Genomic DNA, 19,302 nt, shown 5'->3' with positions numbered 1-19,302 from the left:
AATTTGATTTTGCCCTCAATTTTTTGATTTTACCCTCAATTTTTCGATTGGATTGCATTTAATTCCCTAAATAGGCATAAAACTACGTCGTTTGCTTCACCGGAAACTTAATCCTACGTGGCTTTCCGACAGCCATGTCAGCATTAGTTATATTGCCGATCAATTTTATGGAAAAAACGAGAAACGGAATTAAGTTCAAAGATTTTAACAAGAATTTTAAAAGTCACGGAAAAAATGCAAATTCGGGGAAACTATAGGGATTTTGGTGCTATTTGTCCTAAAATTATTACATAAAATTTATTTTTATTTATTTAGATTTATTATATGATAATTATGTAAGGTTCAATTATTGAAACAAATTAATAAGGTCTTTTGCAAGAAAGCCTAAGCTAACAAGATGCCACTAGGCATCAATATACGTGAGAGACCATTCAAATCCCTGCACCCTCACCATCACACTTTCTTATGCAACTCCCATTTCTCTCTAAAACCAAAAGGCGAGCTGCATCCTCCAACTTCTTCGCCGCCGGCGACTGCGAAAAAGGGTAACATCAGCCTCAAACTTACTCAAAATCAATTTCTGCAAAAATTATTATATTCATTTGACTTGCGTATTCTATGTTGCATTTAAGTAATTTGCAAAAACGAAGAAGAACAAAAAGAGAAGAAATCCCCAAACCCAATGCCTAGAAGATCAAACGATACGCCTTCATTTTTCAAGGTTCTCAGCAGCGTGGATTACATTAAGCTACTGGTAATTGAATAATTAGCCACTATACTCAGATTATTCAATATTATGTTGCTGGTTTGGATTGATCGATTCAAAATGGTATTAATTGATCGATGCAGCGTTTGCCGCCTCATTTCTTGAGAAAATATGAGTTAACTCTGCCTGAAAATGTGAAGCTGAGAGTGGATGATTCTGGAAGAAGATGGAATGTGAGAGTGGAGCGAATGAATGATGGGTTGTTTTGCTTCACGAATGGTTGGGAGAAGTTTGCGGAAGATGCTGCTCTCAAATTCGGAGAATTTCTGGTTTTCTCTGTGGTTGCGAAATCCGAGTTGAATGTTGTCATCTATGAAACTAGCTGTTGCAAAAGGGAGATTCCACTGCTTCAATTGAATGCTCAAGGTTAGTTCTGCATTACTCTACTTCTTCTTTATCTGAAATATATACATCAAATTAAAATCTGCATTTTTCTTGTTTTTTTTTAAGCGTGGCCAATTAAATCATCATCTTTTTAATTTTTGTAATTCGATCCCCAATTCTTCGATCGTCGGAGTGCTGAATTTGAACTTACGTGAATTAGTAAAGACGATGTCTTTTTTGTGAGGCTTGAATGCCTTTGTTTCATATAATTTCAATTAAAAAATTCCTCAAGTTATAAAAAGTTGTATCATATATTTGCACAATAATTAATTTTCAATATTCAACAATTTTATTACAGACGATGCCGTAACATAAATATTACTCGGCGAACTAATCTACATAAACTCAAAGCAACAATTTGACAATAAAAAAAAATTGGGGGATGAAATATTAATGGATCTGCAAAAATTCAAAAGACGGTGATTCAATTTGTTACACTTTAAAAGTCACATAATTTCAAAATAATTTGTGATTTTATTTTTCAAACCCCTTTTTTTTGTATAAAGAGGATTATATATTGAGATATATCACTAATGATAACGAGGCGTTACATGTGAAAAAAAGGAAGAAAGGCGTTCAAAAGAAATTGCTTTATCAAAGAGGGCAACCCACTCTGCTTTGAAATTTATCTGAAGCCGTATAACAAAAAAAGAATTGTAAGTTCCTCAACCATCACAAACTTTATTGATTAATCATGGAAAGAAAAATTAATTTAAAACCTCAAAAATGTTGTGAGGTTCAGCATCTTCCTCAAGAATTCTCAGAGGCGGCAAATATGAAGGTGAAAGAGCAAGTGAGGGTGGAGTATGTAGGCAACCGCCGTGGCTTCTGTGTCGCGTTGTATCATCGGCCGCGGAAGCCTCGGACGGACCTAGCAAAGGGCTGGCGTGAATTCTGGGAGGCGAATGGCTTAATGGAGGGAAAAATCTACTCTTTTGAGTTCAATCCCGACGATCAAGTCATCTATGTCGATGAAGTAGCTTCTTAATGGCAGCATAAGCATACTATTCAGTGTATCAAATGTTATGAATGACTTAATGGATGGATCTTCTTGTTTGAATATTAATGGCTAACTGCAAATTTTCATTCTGAGATAATCGTGTGTGTTTAATAACATCACAACGTTAAGTGTCTCTACATATATATACTAATATTGTTTTCTATGTTTTAGGGTGTCGACTGATTTGAGATTTTTGATTAAGTGTAGTATGTTATGCTCGTGTTGTTTCCGTTTTTTATTAATCTGTTGTAGACTAAAGTAGGTTTACATTTTAGATATAGACCAGAGCAATCGATTGGTAATGACTGAAGTATCTAAGTTGTGAAATTAGCTTGCATTGGCTAATTAAAGATACTTAACATTGAAACTGGATTAAGAGTGACGCAAGTTTGAAATGACTGACAATATTTTGAACGAGGTCTCGAAAAATTGTTATCTCATAATTTATATTAATAATATTGTGCATATATACAAGGTTTTACTATTCACTAATTATATTTATAAAATTTAAATATGCATGTGTGAATAGTTAATACGTAATACTAGTAGTAAAATCGTTATTTTCATATCAAAGTCAGATGTATCATTCTGATATGAAATATAATTTGATCTATTATAATTATAAACACAATTAAAATAATTACGATTTAAAACTGTAAAATATGAATGGATTTGTAATATAGCCGAAAGAGAGTGCACGTGTGTTGGTCTAGTGGTAAGAGATTAATGCTGAAGATCTGATATGCTGAGTTCGAGTCCTCCATCGCAGACGTCTTTAACGTTAACAAGTTTAGATGAGGCCTAATTTAAGTGATTATGTTGAAGTAAACAAATCTCTTTTTTTCTAAGAAGTCATTAGTTTAAGTTTAAAATTGTTAAGTAAAATTTATTTTTATTTATTTAGATAATTAAGTAAGTTTCCATTATTGAAACAAATTAGTAAGATCTTTTGCAAGAAAGCCTGAGCTAAGAAGATGGCACTTGGCATCCATGCAAGTGCGAGACCATTCAAATCCCTGCACCCCTCCCCTACCACCCATCACTCTTTCTCCTACAACTCCCATTTCTCTCCAAAACCAGAAGCCCAGCAGCAGCCTCCAACTTCTTCGCCGGCGACTGCGAAAAAGGGTAAAATAAACTTACTCAAAATCAATTTTCTTGCAATGTCACTGACTTTTCGTATTCTATGTTGCATTTAAGTTTTGGAAGAAGAGAAGAAATCCCCAAACCCAATGTCTGGAAGATCAAACGAAACGCCTTCATTTTTCAAGGTTCTCAGCAACGTGGATTACATTAAGCTACTGGTAATTAAATAATTAGCCATTACACTCATATATTATATAATTCATTATGAAGTTGTTGGTTTGGATTGATTGATTCAAAATGGTATTAATTGATGGATGCAGCGTTTGCCGCCTCATTTCTTGAGAAAATATGAGTTAACTCTGCCTGCAAATGTGAAGCTGAGAGTGGATGATTCGGGAAGAAGATGGAATGTGAGAGTGGAGCGAATGGATGATGGGTTGTTTTGCTTCACGAATGGTTGGGAGAAATTTGCGGAAGATGCTGCTCTCAAATTCGGAGAGTTTCTGGTATTCTCGTTGCTGGCCAAATCCGAAATGAATGTCGATATCTATGAAACTAGCTGTTGTAAAAGGGAGATTCCACTGCTTCAATTGAATGCTCAAGGTTAGTTAAGTTCTGAATTACTCTACTTCTTCTTTATCTGAAATATATACCTCATCAAAATCTGCCTCTTTTTTTCTTTTTTTCCTGAAACACACACACAATGCTGATTTATTTTTTTTTTTATGTGGAAGGTTGTTAATTTATTGTGTGTGTATTGTATAAAATGAGAATGGAGAGCTATATATATATGGATGATTGATGCTATATATATATATATGATTGCATATAATTTGTGGTATAATTTGATATGGTATAATTTGATATGGTATAATTTGTGGCTCTAAAACAGATGCTGATGAGAGTGGGGTTAAGAGAGGTATACGGGTACGGCCTTCCAGTAGAAAAAGAGGTTAGTTTTCTATGTTTGAAATATCTGGTCGAAATTTGCAAATATATACATATAAATATTTCCTGATAAACACAAGCACAAGCGTCACACATTGCTGAAACTAGACATTTTGAGTAAACGATTGATTTCTTGGTGGGTGATGTTTAGTTTTATGGGTCCTAAACTCTGATTGTAATTTATGTACTCCGTCCGTCCACAAAAAATAGTTTATTTTTGTTATTTTGGGATGTCCACAAAAATTAATATCTTTCAATTTTCAGGAACTATCTATCATATAGTGGGCCATATTCTTCTTCACAATACAATTAATTATCGTTATAAACATTACTTTTTAAATAGTAGTGCTATTTGGTCAAAATTTGTCCGGACAAAAAAAAGGATAAATACTTTTAAAAAATTGATTTATTTAACAAATTTAGTTAAATTTTAAAAATAATTTAGCTAGTTTAATTGTTTTATCTACATTGTATTTTTTTTGTAATTATTAAACAAATTTTCTAATTTTTATTATCTTTTTTGTACTTTAAAAATAATAAAAATTAAAAAGGTTATTAAAAGATTACGAAAAAATTACAATGTAGAGAAAACATGAAAACTAACTACATTCTTTTTATATTGAACCAAAAAATTTATTTTTTAAGGTATTTAATCATATTTTCTCCGGATATATGACATTATTGCTTTTTAAATGAGACCCTTTTTTCACTAACAATACAAAAATTATTTTTATTAAAACTCGTGTTATTCTTTACTAGGACTATTTTTTGTAGACGAAGGTAATATATGAAGGTAATATATGGTTAATTTTGAGATCTTATACTTCTTCTTTTTCTTTTTTTTTAATAAAAATGATTGTTGAGATATATCATTGATGAGGGGGTTATATATATGTGAAAAAAGGAGGAAAGGCGCGCAAAAGAAATTGTTTTATGAAAGAGGGCAACCCACTCTACTTTGCAACTTATCTGAGGCCGTATCACAGGTGGACAATTGTAAGATCCTCACCCATCACAAACCTTATTTATTGATTATTCTCATAGAAAGAAAAAAAAAAAGTAAAACCTTTGACATATTGTGAAATTCAGAGTCTTCCTCGTGCATTCTCGAGGGCGGCAAATATGAAGGTGAAAAAGCAAGTGAGGGTGAAGTATGTCGGCAAGCGCCGTGGCTTATGTGTTGCGTTGTCTCATCGGCCGCCGAGGCCTACGATAGACCTAGCAAAGGGCTGGCGTGAATTCCGGGAGGCGAATGGCTTAGTGGTGGGGAAAATCTACTCTTTTGAGTTCAATCCCGACGACCAAGTCATCTATGTCAACCGAGTAGCTTCTTAATGGCATAACATAAGCATATTATTCAGTGTATCAAATGCGTGTGTGAGTTGGCCTAATCGTACGTGGTTAATGCCCAAGGTTTGAGATATTGGGTTAATGCATATACTAATATTGTTTTCTATGTTTTAGGGTGTCGAGTGATTTGAGGATTTTTATCAAGTGTAGTAAGTTATGCTCGTGTGCTAATTCCTTTTTTTTTTATTCTTCTTCCAAATATGTTAGAAAATCCAGTACAAGAATTACTTACGAGGATGCATGCTCAACAATCTCATAACAATATGTTGGATATATTCCTGTCGGATTCTATAAAGGGATTTTCCCAAATCTTATCAACTTTTATAAAATTGAATCATAAATTTGCATTTTATCTTTTGAGCAAATTGCCCATATTAATTAAATCCATATTCTACCAAAATTATTTAACTAATATGATTCAGAGGAATTGTCGCCCCCATCAAATCAAACACAAATTCAATTCGGACACACTTTCTCCAAATTTAAATACTACAATCCACAGAGCTGAAGTTCCAAAGAAACTAACCACAATTTCCGATGGTAGCCACATAAAGCAACAAGTTATGTTTTTTTTAATGCTCTGACAATTGAGCTACATCCCCAGCAACAAGTTATGTTAGAGAGTTATATATACTGCAAAGTATACTAACTTAAGATGTTTGTATATTTGTGAAAATCTTATTTCCTAATTTATGAGAAATTATAATTTTATCACATGATTTGCTATATTTTATTTATTAATTATATTGCATTATGTCCAAGATTTTAAAATTATGTGGTGGTCGACGATCACAGAAGATCACATAGATAATTTGTTACAAAATAAAGTAAGTTCACATTTTAAATAGATGCATGTCAATCTATTGGTAATGACTGAAGTATCTAAGTTGTGAAATTAGTTTGCCTTGACTAATTACATATACTTGTGGGGTATAACACTAAACTGGATTCACACTGACATAAGTTCTAATCCACTTACAAAATAATTTAGAACGGGATCTCAAAAATTTTCATAATTTATATTCATAATATTGTACATACAAGATTTTACTATTCATTGATTATCTTTATAAATTTATGTATGCATGTGTGAAATAATTAATTAATACGTACAACTACAATTTTATGATGAGAACGGGTAGTAAAACCGTTATTTTCATATCAAATTCAGATATATTATTCTGATATAAAAATTGTTTCATCTATTATAATCATAAAAATAATTAAAATAATTACTCGTCGAATTTTTACGGGTTACACACTAGTGTTATATACGATTAATTTATGTGAACAAAAATAGTTCGTATAGTTCTACAGTCACAAATAAGTGACTTCCTCCAATTCACGTCACTAAGGGAAAGCCCATAGGCCCAAAATCAAATCGGATAAAATCACATTTTCAACAACATAATAAAATGCTCTATTTATCCCATCGTTTCCATGTTCATCAATAATCATTTCTCACAATGCCGAGATCCCAATATCAACGTGCATCCTTCATGATGTTTTGCCGAGGGGATTTCTCCTCCATGTTGGTAATACAATTTTTCATATATCCTTTTTCTCGTCATCTTCATTTCTTTCTTTGTTTCTTTGATAAATTAATTTGCACATATATACTTATAATTAATGCAGTGTATACCAACAAAGTTCATGACGAAATTCAGACAAGCTGTGCAGCATTCAGTAGTTCTAGAAACTGAATATTCCCCAACACTTTGGGATGTGAAGATCAAAAACTTGAATTCGGATTTTTACATGACAGATGGTTGGTCGGAATTCGTGACAGACAACCAACTTGGTGAGCGCGACTTCCTCACTTTCCGTTTGATGTCTGAATCAGCTTTCAAGGTTTCCATTTACAGAGGCGATGACTGCACAAAACACCTTACTTCTCCCATGAACTCTCGTAATTACTTTCATCCTCTTTTCTTCTTTTTTTGGATGGATTTTGTTGCTTTTTTTAGTGTTATGTATGGTATAGAATTGAGCTAATTGTCAAAACAGGATCGTAAGTGTTACGGAATTTGAAATTAAGGACTATATATTACGAAATTTGAAAATAGGGACTCTAGCTTCCATCGCGGCCTGAAATAAGGGTGTAAATGTAAAAAAATGGAAGTTGTAGCCCTCATTTTCAAATTCTGTAACGTATAGTAATTTTTCTGAAAACAGTGATTGTACGATCCTATTTTAACAATTAGCTCGTACAGGTCGCAGAGTTGTTGATGAGGATGAGAGTGGGATTAGGAGGGGAAGACGGCCTTGCAAGAGGAAAGGAGGTAGTTTTCTATTATGTCTGAAATATGTGATCCAAAATTTGCAAATATATACACAAATATATTTGTATTTCTTGAAAAACACACAAACACACAGTGCTGAAGCTTTACATTTTGAGTAAACGATTTGATTCTTGTTGGTGATGGTTGTTGAGATCATTAATGAGTGGTTATATATATATGTGTGTGTGAAAAAGGAGCACAATTCAAAGAGGGCAACCCACTCTGCTTTAAAATTTGTTTGAAGCCGTATAACAAAACAAGAATTGTAAGTTCCTCAACCATCACAAATTTTATCGATTAATCATGGAATGAAGAATTAAAAAAACCTAAGAAATGTTGTGAAAATGCAGAATCTTCCTCAGAAATTCTCAAAGGCGGCAAATATGAAGGTGAAAAAGCAAGTGAGGATGGAGTACGTAGGCAACGGCCGCTGTGGCGTGTCTGTTGCGGTGGATGCTCGGCCGGAGAACTATCGGGTCGACCTGGGGAAGGGTTGGCCCGAATTCCGGGTGGCGAACGGCTTAGAGCCCGGAGATTCGTGCAGTTTTGAATTCAATCCCGACGAGGAAGTCATCTATGTCAAGGAAGTATAGTGATGGCGACGAAGCTAGTTTTCGTCGCCATAATTAGGGTTTAGGGTTTTGTGTTGTTTTTGTGCAGCTTCTTCCTGCGACGGGAATTAAGGGACTAGGTGTATGTGCTGCGTAGTGTGATTAATGTGGTTTTTGTGTCTCAAAGTATGATTAATGGGTTTTGATTTTTTTGTTTTATTGAAGGATTAATGGGTTTTGGACCTTTTGCTAGATGATTTATATTATATAGTATAGTTTTTCTATTGATTATATTGTGTTAGTTGCGCATTACGTGTAGGGGTGTGATCAAACCAAGTCGAATCGCAAAGTTAATACAGTTGTAATTAATTAATTTTAGTTGATAAATATAAGTTGTATCTACTAATAATTTATATTTTTTTCAAGCTGAATCACTTAACGAACTTGTTCACGAGCTAACGAGCTAAATACTATAGCAAGCTCAAGTTTGGTTTGTTTATTTATCAAACTTCTCTAAACGAACTTGGACGAACTTTTTTTGAGCCGAGCTCAGAATAATTCGCGAGCAGCTTAGTTTGTTTACGGTCCTAATTACTTACATCAAAATGGATAGCATGTACGGAAATAAAGATCGCATATTAATTTCTTTATCTAATACTGTAAATTTATCCAAAAAAAAAAAGACTGCACCTTAATCTGCATGGATCTTCTTGTTCGATTTATGTATAGTGGCTGCTTAATTTTAGGGCATGAAACTGGAAATTCGTATAATATTTTCACTTAATCTGTAATATTAAATGACGAGGGGAAGTAAAATTAATGAAAAAATTATTTTCAGTAATGATAATATATATGTAATCGAGATACTTTTCTGATTTAACCTAAAATCTATTTGGGACCGGTGCACATCTTCATGAATTAAATGTCACCAAACAGGAAAGAAAGTTTATTAGTTTAAAAAGATATGTCAAACCAACTAATTAATTGCTATCAGAATATATCCACTAAATAATAATATGAAGTGATGGAAATCTAACATTCTTAAAGTTGAAAAGAAAGGAGCCTGTAATATTTTTGACATCTTTGGAGAGTCGTACAGCAAACAAATTACAAAAGATTTTGACTTGATTTACAAAACTTAATATTAATGCAGAACGCGAAAAAGATGTTAGTTTGGCTATTTAGCTGCATTTAGGCCTTAAAAAAAATAATTAAGTACTATGATATTGAAGAGAATTATGAGTATGATTTATAATAATAATGAATGAAATATTTTTCAAAAATACATTATGAATGATTTATAAGATGACGTATAGTCTATTTTACTATATAAGTAATAAATATGCAAAATCAATTATATAAATAATATAAATTGACTGAAGTTAAAAGCTTCTTAATTTATAAATTACTAGTTGACATCAAAGTTTTGATACATATTTCAATTATTGTTGTTTACCAATTTCTATATTTCAAAATAATAATAACTAGTCGGTAACCCGTCGAAAATCGACGGGAATATATGAAAACATATAAATATTTATAATTATTCAATATATTTTTTATTTGATGATTTTTTTTTACTAAAATAAAGCATTAAATAAATTTGTTTTAAAGTAAAATTAAGATGTTAACTAAATACATTTTTACTAATATTTACTCAAACAATCCTCTCAACTCATAAGCTAAGTGTAAGAAACTATTTCTTAGACATTTCCACCAATACAATCTGATTATGATGATTTTAGAAATTTCCGATGCTTAAAAATCAACTTCTATCCCCCCTCAAAAAAATAAATAAAAAATAAAGCAAACTCCGAAGTCCCAAGCCGAAACATGATAGAGTAAAAGATGAAATATATCCATCCTCATATAACATATTATTATAATGCGATTATATATAAAAGAAAAGAAAAACCTAAGAAACCCTTGAAAGCAAAAAAGAAGCAGACTAAGGGTCGAGCCTCGTTAAAACCCTTTTACGGAAAATCTAGTAGGAAAAACCGTAGAAGGGAAAAAGAGTACTCGTCTAAAACGAAAACAAAAAGGAAAGGAAAGAGGAGCTGGAAGGTCAGTTTCAAGAATTCCGGCCTAACCATCGTCCCTAAACCGACCCGGCTCAACCATCCTCATATAACATATTTTACCTATGAACATGAAGAAATATGATGGGATTTATTGCACATTTCTTCCCTCCAAGCACAAGCAGCACACACATATCAAATCAGCCTAGCAAAATATAAGAAAAAAAATATTTTAAATAATATCGGTAATGACTTAAAGCTTTTAAAGATTGAATAAAATATTAAATTTGCAATTACCTCATAATCTATCGAAAACTTCATCATACACAACGTTAGTTGTCGTGTCTTGTGTATGACCACTCTCATCACATACTAAAATCTTTAGACCTCTCTTTCTAGTAACTCTTGAGATTGCCACGTAGAGTTGTCCATGACTAAAAACTGGTTTCAGTAGGTATAATCATACATTTGAAAGAGATTGTCCCTGGCTTTTATTTATTGTCATAGCAAAACAAACACTCACAGGAAATTGCCTTCTCTGAAATCGAATTGGAAATTTAGCGAAATCTGATGGACTCATAATCATTCTAGCTATGGGAAACTTCTTGCCCGCATTTTTTCCTTAAATGAGTTTGCCTTTAATTACACGTTCTCCAAGTTGAGTTACTATCAGCCTAGTGCCATTGCAAAGCTTATTAAATGGATCAATAAGTATTACTACATGTAAATAACCATTTTGTTTAACAAAAGATTGATGTTAGCTGCAAAAATAAAAAATTATTTATTATAATTATTTTTTGTTTGAATATAATATTTTACCCTTAGTGAAATTATAATAAGGATCTGGAAGAAAAAAAAAAGAACAATAAATAGATTAAAAATTAAAAGATTCTAAACGTGTGTTTAATTGGTATTACTAACTGAATTAATAGATTCTGTATTTATAAAATGTATAATTTGACTTTATGGTTGCAATTGAATTTAATAACATAATAATAAATGAATTTTGTTAATCAATTTACTACTTCAGTTTATACTATTCTATGTTATTTATTATACAAATGTTATAATAATTCTAAAAAAGTATTATTATTATTATTATTATTATTATTATTATTATTATTATTATTATTATTATTATTATTATTATTATTATTATTATTATTATTATTATTTACCTGTATGAATCCAGATAACAATGTTGTTTTGTAGTGGTCTATTCCTTTTTCTCGATAGGATATGACGTCTTCGTTGTCTAGCAATATATGATGAGTATTTGAGATCTGTAAAAAATTCAGAAGATTTATTAGGTCGAGTCATAATGGCTTGCTAAATTGGCTTAAACAAACTCCATGAATTATAAAATAATAATATATAATTTATCTTATACCTTCGCTAATGTTTGAGTAATCTACGTTGCGTAACATAATAGTTCGCCTCCTTTGTCTAGCAACCCATAATGAATATATTGCATCTGCAAATAAGAATATATTTATACATTGCATTAGTTCTAAATATTGAAAAAAATGTAAAGTATATTTCCTCATCTTGTTTTTCATTTCTTTAATTGTTTTCACTAAAGCAGGGTTTCAGCCATTCTTCACTTTTTACTTCTCGGCTAACGTTGGAAATATTAGCTATGGTATTATTGTTGGAATCTTCAGCAGAAATCAACAAACGAATTCGCACAATTCTACGCATAATACATAATCATACATAGATATAGCGCTCCAACAACTATCTCTTAATCCTCAGTCACAACTCTAATAACCTAACAAAAGGTTAAGGGCTGAATAAATACCTCTACGTAGAAAGAGAGCAGAAACTTCAACTTGCCAACCGGTAGAGCAGCGGAGAAAGAAAGCAGAACCGAGAGAAGAAAAGCAGAATCGATGAGAATAGTTCACGTTAAAGATATAAAAATAATTATACACCTTTTTATAGATGAAATATAAGATAGTTAATTTGACAAAGAATTCTACCTTTGATAGGATTTATCTAAGAATTTGAGTTTATCTATAATTTGTTAATAATTGTGATGTTGATCAAATACATGTTAATAATTAAAATCAAGAGAAAAAGATAAAGATGATAGGTTGAAGTAAATAAAATAAGAAATGTGCTGATTCCATTTAGTCTTTCCTTGGAGCTCAAACGTGGAAATTAGATATATATGATTGGGATATAATTAATGCATAAGAAATTAGATATAGATTTGATGATTAAAAATTTAGAAAAAATAAGATTGAATGAGAATTGAGAAAAATTAGAATTATTTTGCTTTTATATATATATATATATATATATACATATATATATATATATATATAGGGAAAAGTTCTTTTGAGAAACTCATATGTTGTGAGAAATGAGAAAGATTTTTAACCTTTAGATTAGCTTAATCCAACGGATCATATTAGAAGCAATTTTACATGTTCGTTCTTTTTAATAAGGATAATAAAGTCTTTTAAGTCTTATATGTTTTGGTAACTCCCCTAATTTAGCGTAACAATATCACACGTGGAGTTGGAATAGGTTCGAAATTAGATATATAGAAATTTGTTGATTAAAAATTTAGAGAAAATAAGAATGAATGAGAATTGAGGAAAATTAGAATAGAATGATTCTATGACGCCACGTAGGATATAGCTTATTTTACTTGATTAAAAATTTAGAGAAAATAAGAATGAATGAGAATTGAGGAAAATTAGAATAGAATGATTATATGATGCCACGTAGGATAGAGCTTATTTTACTTTTATATATATATAGATAGATAAGAGCATTCGCAGCGCGGATGTTTTAGTGTCGGACCGAGCTGACGAAGAAAGAGGGGTTGCCGCTGGCGTGCCGCACGGACTCATGCTGGACACGGTCGTTGGTGTCGATCGAGCACGGGAAGCGATTATATGTGGCGCATGAACATGAGCCCATTTAAAAAAAATTGAAAATTTGATCGTTTTATGCTAACATTTCGAACTTTTTTTTTTTTTTTTTTTTTTTAAGCTGTGCCAATGTCTCTTTTGGCAAAAAAAATTCTCTCTTTCAATATCTATGAATACACCATTCAACTTTAATACAAATCACACCTCATTTTTCTTCCCTATACTCTCTTCTTCTTTCTAGCAAAATGACTTATTCATCATCATCTTCCTCCGACTCAAGTGACGATGAGCGACGTGCTCACCAATTCGTCCAATTTGTGTCACAATTTTACGAAATTGTTTACGCCGTTGGTCTGGTCTGCCGAAAAGCCCTACTAGGCAAAAGAAGCCGAAGAAGAAAGCTTACATTCATTGAGATCCTGAAGCCGGAGCACGTCTCTACGGCACCATGCAGTCCGATGGAGATTAAATGAAATTAAATGAAAATGGAAATTATAGCGTCACTTACAGAGCTAATGTATCGCATTGTAGATGCTATAAGAAAAAGTGTTCCTCATGCGAAAACACGGGCAACACTAATATTAATTATAATATTTTTTTCAACAATTCCAATTTATTCAATAATTTCGTCTTAAAATCCAGTGACCCTCCCTCTCAGAAAGTTATTTGGGAGACGGAAGAGTATACAAGAAAATACTTCACCGTATTAATTAATGACCTAAGATCAGAGAAGGAAATCAACGGACGGCCATAAACTCAAATATAAGAAAACACGAAGAGGAAAAACAGAAGAACCCCAAAATCCAATGTCTAGAAGATCCAACGAAACGCCCTCATTTTTCAAGGTTCTCAGCAACGTGGATTACAGTAAGCTACTGGTAAATTAAACAAGCCATTATTCTCTCATTATTCAATATTATTTAGCTGTTGGTTTGGATTGATTGATTCAAAATGGTATCGATTCGATGCAGCGTTTGCCGCCTAATTTCTTGAGAAAATATGAGTTAACTCTGCCTGAAAATGTGAAGCTGAGAGTGGATGATTCTGGAAGAAGATGGAATGTGAGAGTGGAGCGAATGAATGATGGCTTGTTTTGCTTCACCAATGGTTGGGAGAAGTTTGCGGAAGATGCTGCTCTCAAATTCGGAGAATTTCTTGTTTTCTCTGTGGTTGCGGAATCCGAGTTGAATGTTGTCATCTACGAAACCAGCTGCTGCAAAAGGGAGATTCCACTGGTTGAGTCGAACGTGAGAAAAGCAGGCGGCGGCGGCGGCGAGAGCAATCCAGTGCTCTACTTCGAGACTTGTCTGAAGGCGCGCCACAAATCAAGAATCGTAAGATCCTCAACCCACATATTGATTAATGATGTCTGAAACAATCTGATGATATTGGTTTAATCGATTCAGAGTCTTCCCAAAAAGTTCTCGAACAAGGAGGGGAACATGAAAGTGGGGAAGGTGAGATTGGAGTATGAAGGGCGCGGCGGCGGATGTTTTGCGGCGGCGCTTCGGCCGCAGAAGGCCGGTAGGGTGGACGTGGGGAAGGGCTGGTTCGACTTCCGGGTGGCGAATGGCTTACTTTATGGGAAAATCTACTCGTTTGAGATGAAGAGTGACGACGATCGAGTCATCTATGTCAAGGCAGTGAAGCAACGAAAGTGATGACGATTCAGCTGCATTGCATGCCACTGATTTCTTGTTTTTATCTTTTGCTGCAGTTCATGTTGTTTTTGCTATTTTCATGAATCTTCTTGTTCGAAGTTGATGACTGCTTTCCTTTACTCCTATAAAGTATGGTTTGAAACTCGAAATATGCCTAAATATTACTATTAGGGTAAATATCATGAAAACCTTATTTTCCACTCACAATGCAATTAATTATGATTATAAACACTACTTTTTAAGTCAGACCTTTTCTCCACTCAAAATACGTACAATAACTATTTTTATTAAAAAACTCGTGACGTTATTTATTATGACTATTTCTCATGAACGAAGATAGTAATAAGGAAACTAAGGAAACTATAGAAATATCAATGCTAGTAGAAATACAAACTTTCATAGAAATAGGGAGAAAAAAAATGCTTGTTTGATGATAATAATAATAATAATAATAATAATAATAATAATAATAATACTCCCTCCGTCCTGCGAAGTTAATTTGAGCAATTTAATTTCAGCACGAGTTTTAAGGAGTTATTAGTATTTCTGTGTGTTATAATTGTGGTATGTGAAAAAGTGAAGATGTGAATAAAGAAAAAAAAAATTATCATTATAAGAAAAATGTTCATGTTTCATGAGACAACACCCGAAAAAAAATATTGCTCAAGGTTTTGGAGATGAATGAAGTAATAATAATAATAATAATAATAATAATAATAATAATAATAATAATAATAATGTAGCTGACACGGAAAATCAGCTGAATCGTCACCAAATTAATAAATAAATTTATTTTAATTTATTGGAATGAAATAGGAGACGTTCCATATACTCTAGTCTTAGGGAGTTGTGCAATTCCAACCCACGCCTATACGAAAAGAAAAGGCCTCATTTGCTACACTATTTCTTTTTCTGAAAGGTAGAAATCAAAATGGTGACATCTTTTCAAGACCCAACTCCTTCCTTCATGATGTTATGCCTTGGGGATTTTTCCTCCAACTTGGTAATTATTAATTAATATATACTACGTAAAATCTTCATTAACTTCTTTCTTCTTCTTTGGTATATCATTCACAACATTTTCACATGAATTCATTACAGTGTATACCAACAAAGTTCATGACCAAATACAGACAAGCTGTGCAGCATTCAGTAGTTCTAGAAACTGAATATTCCCCAACAAGTTGGGATGTGAAGATCAAAAATTTGAGTTCGGATTTTTACATGACAGATGGTTGGTCGGAATTCGTGAAAGACAACCAACTTGGTGAACTCGACTTCCTCACTTTCCGTTTCATGGCTGAATCAACTTTTAGGGTTTCCATTTATGGAGGCGACGGCTGCCCCAAACACCCTACTCCCATGAGCTCTCGTAATTACTTTTTTCTTTTTTTGGAAGGATATATGTTTTATTTTTAGTGTTGTGCAGGGTTGATTACTTGATGATTTGATATGGAATATATATATATATATATATATATATATATATATATATATATTTTTTTGTTATGAAACAGGTGGAGGGGATGTTGATAAAATCGAGAATGGGATGACGAAGGGGAAAAGAGGGACCAAGCTGTATATTCTACCTTCCTTCTTTTTTAGACTTATTGTGATTATGTTTGGGTTAATACACCAATTTTGGCCAAAATTCGTTTTTGACGCTTACCTAAAAAAGTTCAACAAAATACATGTTAGCTGTTCAATTTTGACTCCGATCGATATGCCACATAGACATCATCTAGATGTTATGTAGACACCAAGTAGATGCCATGCCATTTTCAATGAGTCGCGTAGACGCTATATTATTTTTTAACTTAAAGAAAATTGAACAACTAATAAAGTTCGTGTATTTTATTGAACTTTTCTAAGTAAGCGTAAAAGATGGATCATTTTGATCAAAGTTGGTGTGTTCATATGCAATTATCCCTTAATTGTTGAACCAAAACTTTAACTGCAATAATTAATATTGAAGATGTTCTTGGTGAAGATGATGATGAGTTTAATTTGTGTTGTTTTTGTGAAAATTAAGGGAGATTCCACCCAGTCGTTCCGCCCATGGTTAGTTTTCTATGTTTATTCTTTATCTGAAATTCATTATCCAGATTAATTTGCATGGTTTATTTATGATATGATGTGGTTAATTATAAATCAGATGTTAATGAGAGTGGGATTAAGAGGGGAAGTGTACGGCCTCCCAAGAGAAAAATAGGTTAGTTTTCTATCCCAAATAATCTCTTTGAAATTTACAATTTTATACATATATACATTTCCTCAAATTAACATTAATTTATGCATGGTCGAGATCTTTAATTAATGAATTGTTTTACCAAAGAGGGCAACCCGCTCTGCTTTGAAGCTCGTATGAAGCCGTATCACAACTCAAGCATTGTAAGATCCCCAATCATGATTCATGATATATATTCATTAATCATAGAAATTAAGAAAAAAAAAAGTAATTTAAATTAAAACCTCTGAAATATTGTGAAATTCAGAGTCTTCCTCAAGCATTCTCAAGGGCGGCAAATATGGAGATGAAAAGGCAAGTGAGGGTGGAGTTTGAAGGCAACCGCCATGGCTTTTGTGTCGCGGTGTATCCTAAACGGCGGAGGCCTACCATAGAACTAACGAATGGCTGGCGCGAGTTCCGGGAGGCGAATGGGTTAGTACAAGGAAAGACGTATAGTTTTGAGTTCAATCCTGACGACCAAGTCATCTATGTCAAGGAAGTAGCTTCTTAATTATGTGGGTATATAGGGTGGTAGCATATGCCACTACAAGAAAATGCAACTCTAACGACTGAATTTTCGATCACAAAAAAACGGATGTTATCTTCCTTAACAACCATATGGTGTCTTCGTTTTTTGTATCGTCGTTCTCGACTCTAAGGACCGTTTTTTCGATCGTTAATATAACATTAACGACTGCGTTTTTAAAAACAACAATTGTTTTTTGGTCTTTAAAAATTTGTATTTCGTCCGCTCTCTGCGACAGTTAAAAAATACAATGACCGAGTATACGGTCGTTAGGTAATGACCGTCTCATTCCTATGTGCCTTAAAATACTATCAATCACTTTGTGTATGAATCTTTTTGTTTCAATGTTAAAAGGGTAGATGTTTTCCCTAGCTTGTTGTAATTCATTGTTCTAGGACTATTAATTTGATACATTCTTCCAAGTCAAAACAAGGACATATTATTATTATTATTATTATTATTATTATTATTATTATTATTATTAAGTAACTAAAACTAGGAAAAATAAATAACAGAACGTGAATCTTATACTATATGAGTGTAAATATTTTAAATGTCCTAAAAAAACCTTAAATAAAAGTAGGATTGAGTGTTCTTGTATCGACACGAAATAATAAGACCAAATTAATACAACCAATATATAAATAATTTTTTTGGCATGAAAACGTTGTGGTTTGTACAAACACGGAAACGACAATGTGATGCGATTTCGATCATGGTGACATAACACGAAAAGTTCAAACCTTAATTAGAAAATAAATGGATAATATAAAATAAAAATATATTTACATATTACCATATTATACAAAAAATGAAATGATCTAATACAAATCCTCCTACATGAGGCTATCGTGTTATATGAAAACGATACGAATCTGACACGAAATTATTGTGTGTTTATCGTGTCGACAAGATAGGGATCCAAGCGCAATAATATTGGACACTAACTCATTAAATTGGCGAGTGTTTATGTCGTGTTAAAAATTGTTCGTCCTAAATAAACAAATCTATACAAATAGAAAAAGAACCTAAGGCAGTCTAAGACATAATTTGTGGCTTGTCTATTTTACCCCTGTTAAATATTTATTATTATATTTATAAAATATAAATCTCTTTTGATATACATTTATTTTGTCACCCAAATCTATAAAGACTACTTTATATCTATAGCTACCGATAAGGCTTACAAATAAATTTGTCTATCCAATAAATTATCTAATAAAAATAATGAATTAATAAATTTTTTTAAATAATAAATTATCAATTAAAATAATATTAATTACACGTACAACGTATGTTCTTTCTGATGGTGAAATAAAAAATTGTAAGTGTGTTGTAAACTTGTAAGTGAAATAAGGGCTCACACATTTATGAGATTGTTAATGCGATTTTTTATAGGGTTCTGTGGAGTACTTTTATTAAAAATAGAATGGGATAATAAATTGAGGGACATACTGAATGAAAATATGGATACTAAATAATGAGACAAATGGAGTAATTTGATATATTGAGAGTAATATGTTATTGGATGGTGTCTATATAAATTAAAAAAATACTCATCTTTACAAAATATAAAATTATATTCTTTTAGAAATTTTTGTTTTACCCTTGT

At 32.3% G+C, this 19,302-nt stretch overlaps 3 protein-coding genes across 8 annotated transcripts; all 3 read left to right on the top strand.

Annotated features, from left to right (window-relative positions):
- The first annotated feature begins 351 nt into the window (after positions 1 to 351).
- LOC130989883 (B3 domain-containing protein REM13-like) lies at positions 352 to 15,053 on the top strand. 5 transcript variants are annotated; one of them, XM_057914029.1, is made up of 8 exons: positions 352 to 545; positions 633 to 754; positions 850 to 1,132; positions 3,351 to 3,454; positions 3,557 to 3,839; positions 4,129 to 4,188; positions 5,089 to 5,180; positions 5,274 to 5,726. In XM_057914029.1, the coding sequence occupies exons 1-8, from the start codon at positions 398 to 400 to the stop codon at positions 5,517 to 5,519; spliced, it is 1,338 nt and encodes a 445-aa protein (XP_057770012.1). In that variant the 5' UTR covers positions 352 to 397; the 3' UTR covers positions 5,520 to 5,726. The 5 variants fall into 5 exon arrangements, with proteins under 5 accessions (XP_057770012.1, XP_057770013.1, XP_057770014.1 ...); XM_057914030.1 differs by having other exon boundaries at positions 383 to 545; positions 3,360 to 3,454; XM_057914031.1 differs by lacking the exon at positions 4,129 to 4,188 and having other exon boundaries at positions 383 to 545.
- On the top strand, positions 6,911 to 8,656 carry LOC130989885 (B3 domain-containing protein REM9-like). Of its 2 annotated transcripts, none has more exons than XM_057914036.1 (5): positions 6,911 to 7,069; positions 7,170 to 7,335; positions 7,748 to 7,816; positions 8,011 to 8,081; positions 8,167 to 8,656. In XM_057914036.1, exons 1-5 carry the CDS (start codon positions 7,001 to 7,003, stop codon positions 8,407 to 8,409), a joined length of 618 nt encoding a protein of 205 aa, XP_057770019.1. In that variant the 5' UTR covers positions 6,911 to 7,000; the 3' UTR covers positions 8,410 to 8,656. The 2 variants fall into 2 exon arrangements, with proteins under 2 accessions (XP_057770019.1, XP_057770017.1); XM_057914034.1 differs by having other exon boundaries at positions 6,913 to 7,069; positions 7,170 to 7,443.
- A 738-nt stretch (positions 15,054 to 15,791) lies between the features above and the next one.
- Positions 15,792 to 17,984, top strand: LOC130991027 (putative B3 domain-containing protein Os03g0621600). Its single transcript, XM_057915228.1, has 7 exons — positions 15,792 to 15,937; positions 16,036 to 16,306; positions 16,452 to 16,611; positions 16,967 to 16,995; positions 17,090 to 17,146; positions 17,270 to 17,325; positions 17,430 to 17,984. The coding sequence occupies exons 1-7, from the start codon at positions 15,866 to 15,868 to the stop codon at positions 17,673 to 17,675; spliced, it is 891 nt and encodes a 296-aa protein (XP_057771211.1). The 5' UTR covers positions 15,792 to 15,865; the 3' UTR covers positions 17,676 to 17,984.
- The last annotated feature ends 1,318 nt before the right edge of the window (positions 17,985 to 19,302 follow it).

The sequence above is a fragment of the Salvia miltiorrhiza genome, chromosome 6, assembly GCF_028751815.1.
Source record: "Salvia miltiorrhiza cultivar Shanhuang (shh) chromosome 6, IMPLAD_Smil_shh, whole genome shotgun sequence".
NCBI lineage: Eukaryota > Viridiplantae > Streptophyta > Magnoliopsida > Lamiales > Lamiaceae > Salvia > Salvia miltiorrhiza.
Note: the sequence above shows the minus strand (reverse complement) of the source record. Positions and strands in the feature narration are given on the sequence as shown.

Coding starts and splice junctions, on each gene's coding strand:
- LOC130989883 (XM_057914029.1), top strand. CDS start 398: ATGCCACTAGGCATCAATATACGTGAGAGACCATTCAAATCCCTGCAC. Junction 3,455..3,556: donor TGGATTACATTAAGCTACTG/GTAATTAAATAA, acceptor TGATGGATGCAG/CGTTTGCCGCCTCATTTCTT. Junction 3,840..4,128: donor GCTTCAATTGAATGCTCAAG/GTTAGTTAAGTT, acceptor GCTCTAAAACAG/ATGCTGATGAGAGTGGGGTT.
- LOC130989885 (XM_057914034.1), top strand. CDS start 7,001: ATGCCGAGATCCCAATATCAACGTGCATCCTTCATGATGTTTTGCCGA. Junction 7,070..7,169: donor GGGATTTCTCCTCCATGTTG/GTAATACAATTT, acceptor TAATTAATGCAG/TGTATACCAACAAAGTTCAT. Junction 7,817..8,010: donor GCCTTGCAAGAGGAAAGGAG/GTAGTTTTCTAT, acceptor TGTGTGAAAAAG/GAGCACAATTCAAAGAGGGC.
- LOC130991027 (XM_057915228.1), top strand. CDS start 15,866: ATGGTGACATCTTTTCAAGACCCAACTCCTTCCTTCATGATGTTATGC. Junction 15,938..16,035: donor GGGATTTTTCCTCCAACTTG/GTAATTATTAAT, acceptor AATTCATTACAG/TGTATACCAACAAAGTTCAT. Junction 16,307..16,451: donor CCCTACTCCCATGAGCTCTC/GTAATTACTTTT, acceptor GTTATGAAACAG/GTGGAGGGGATGTTGATAAA.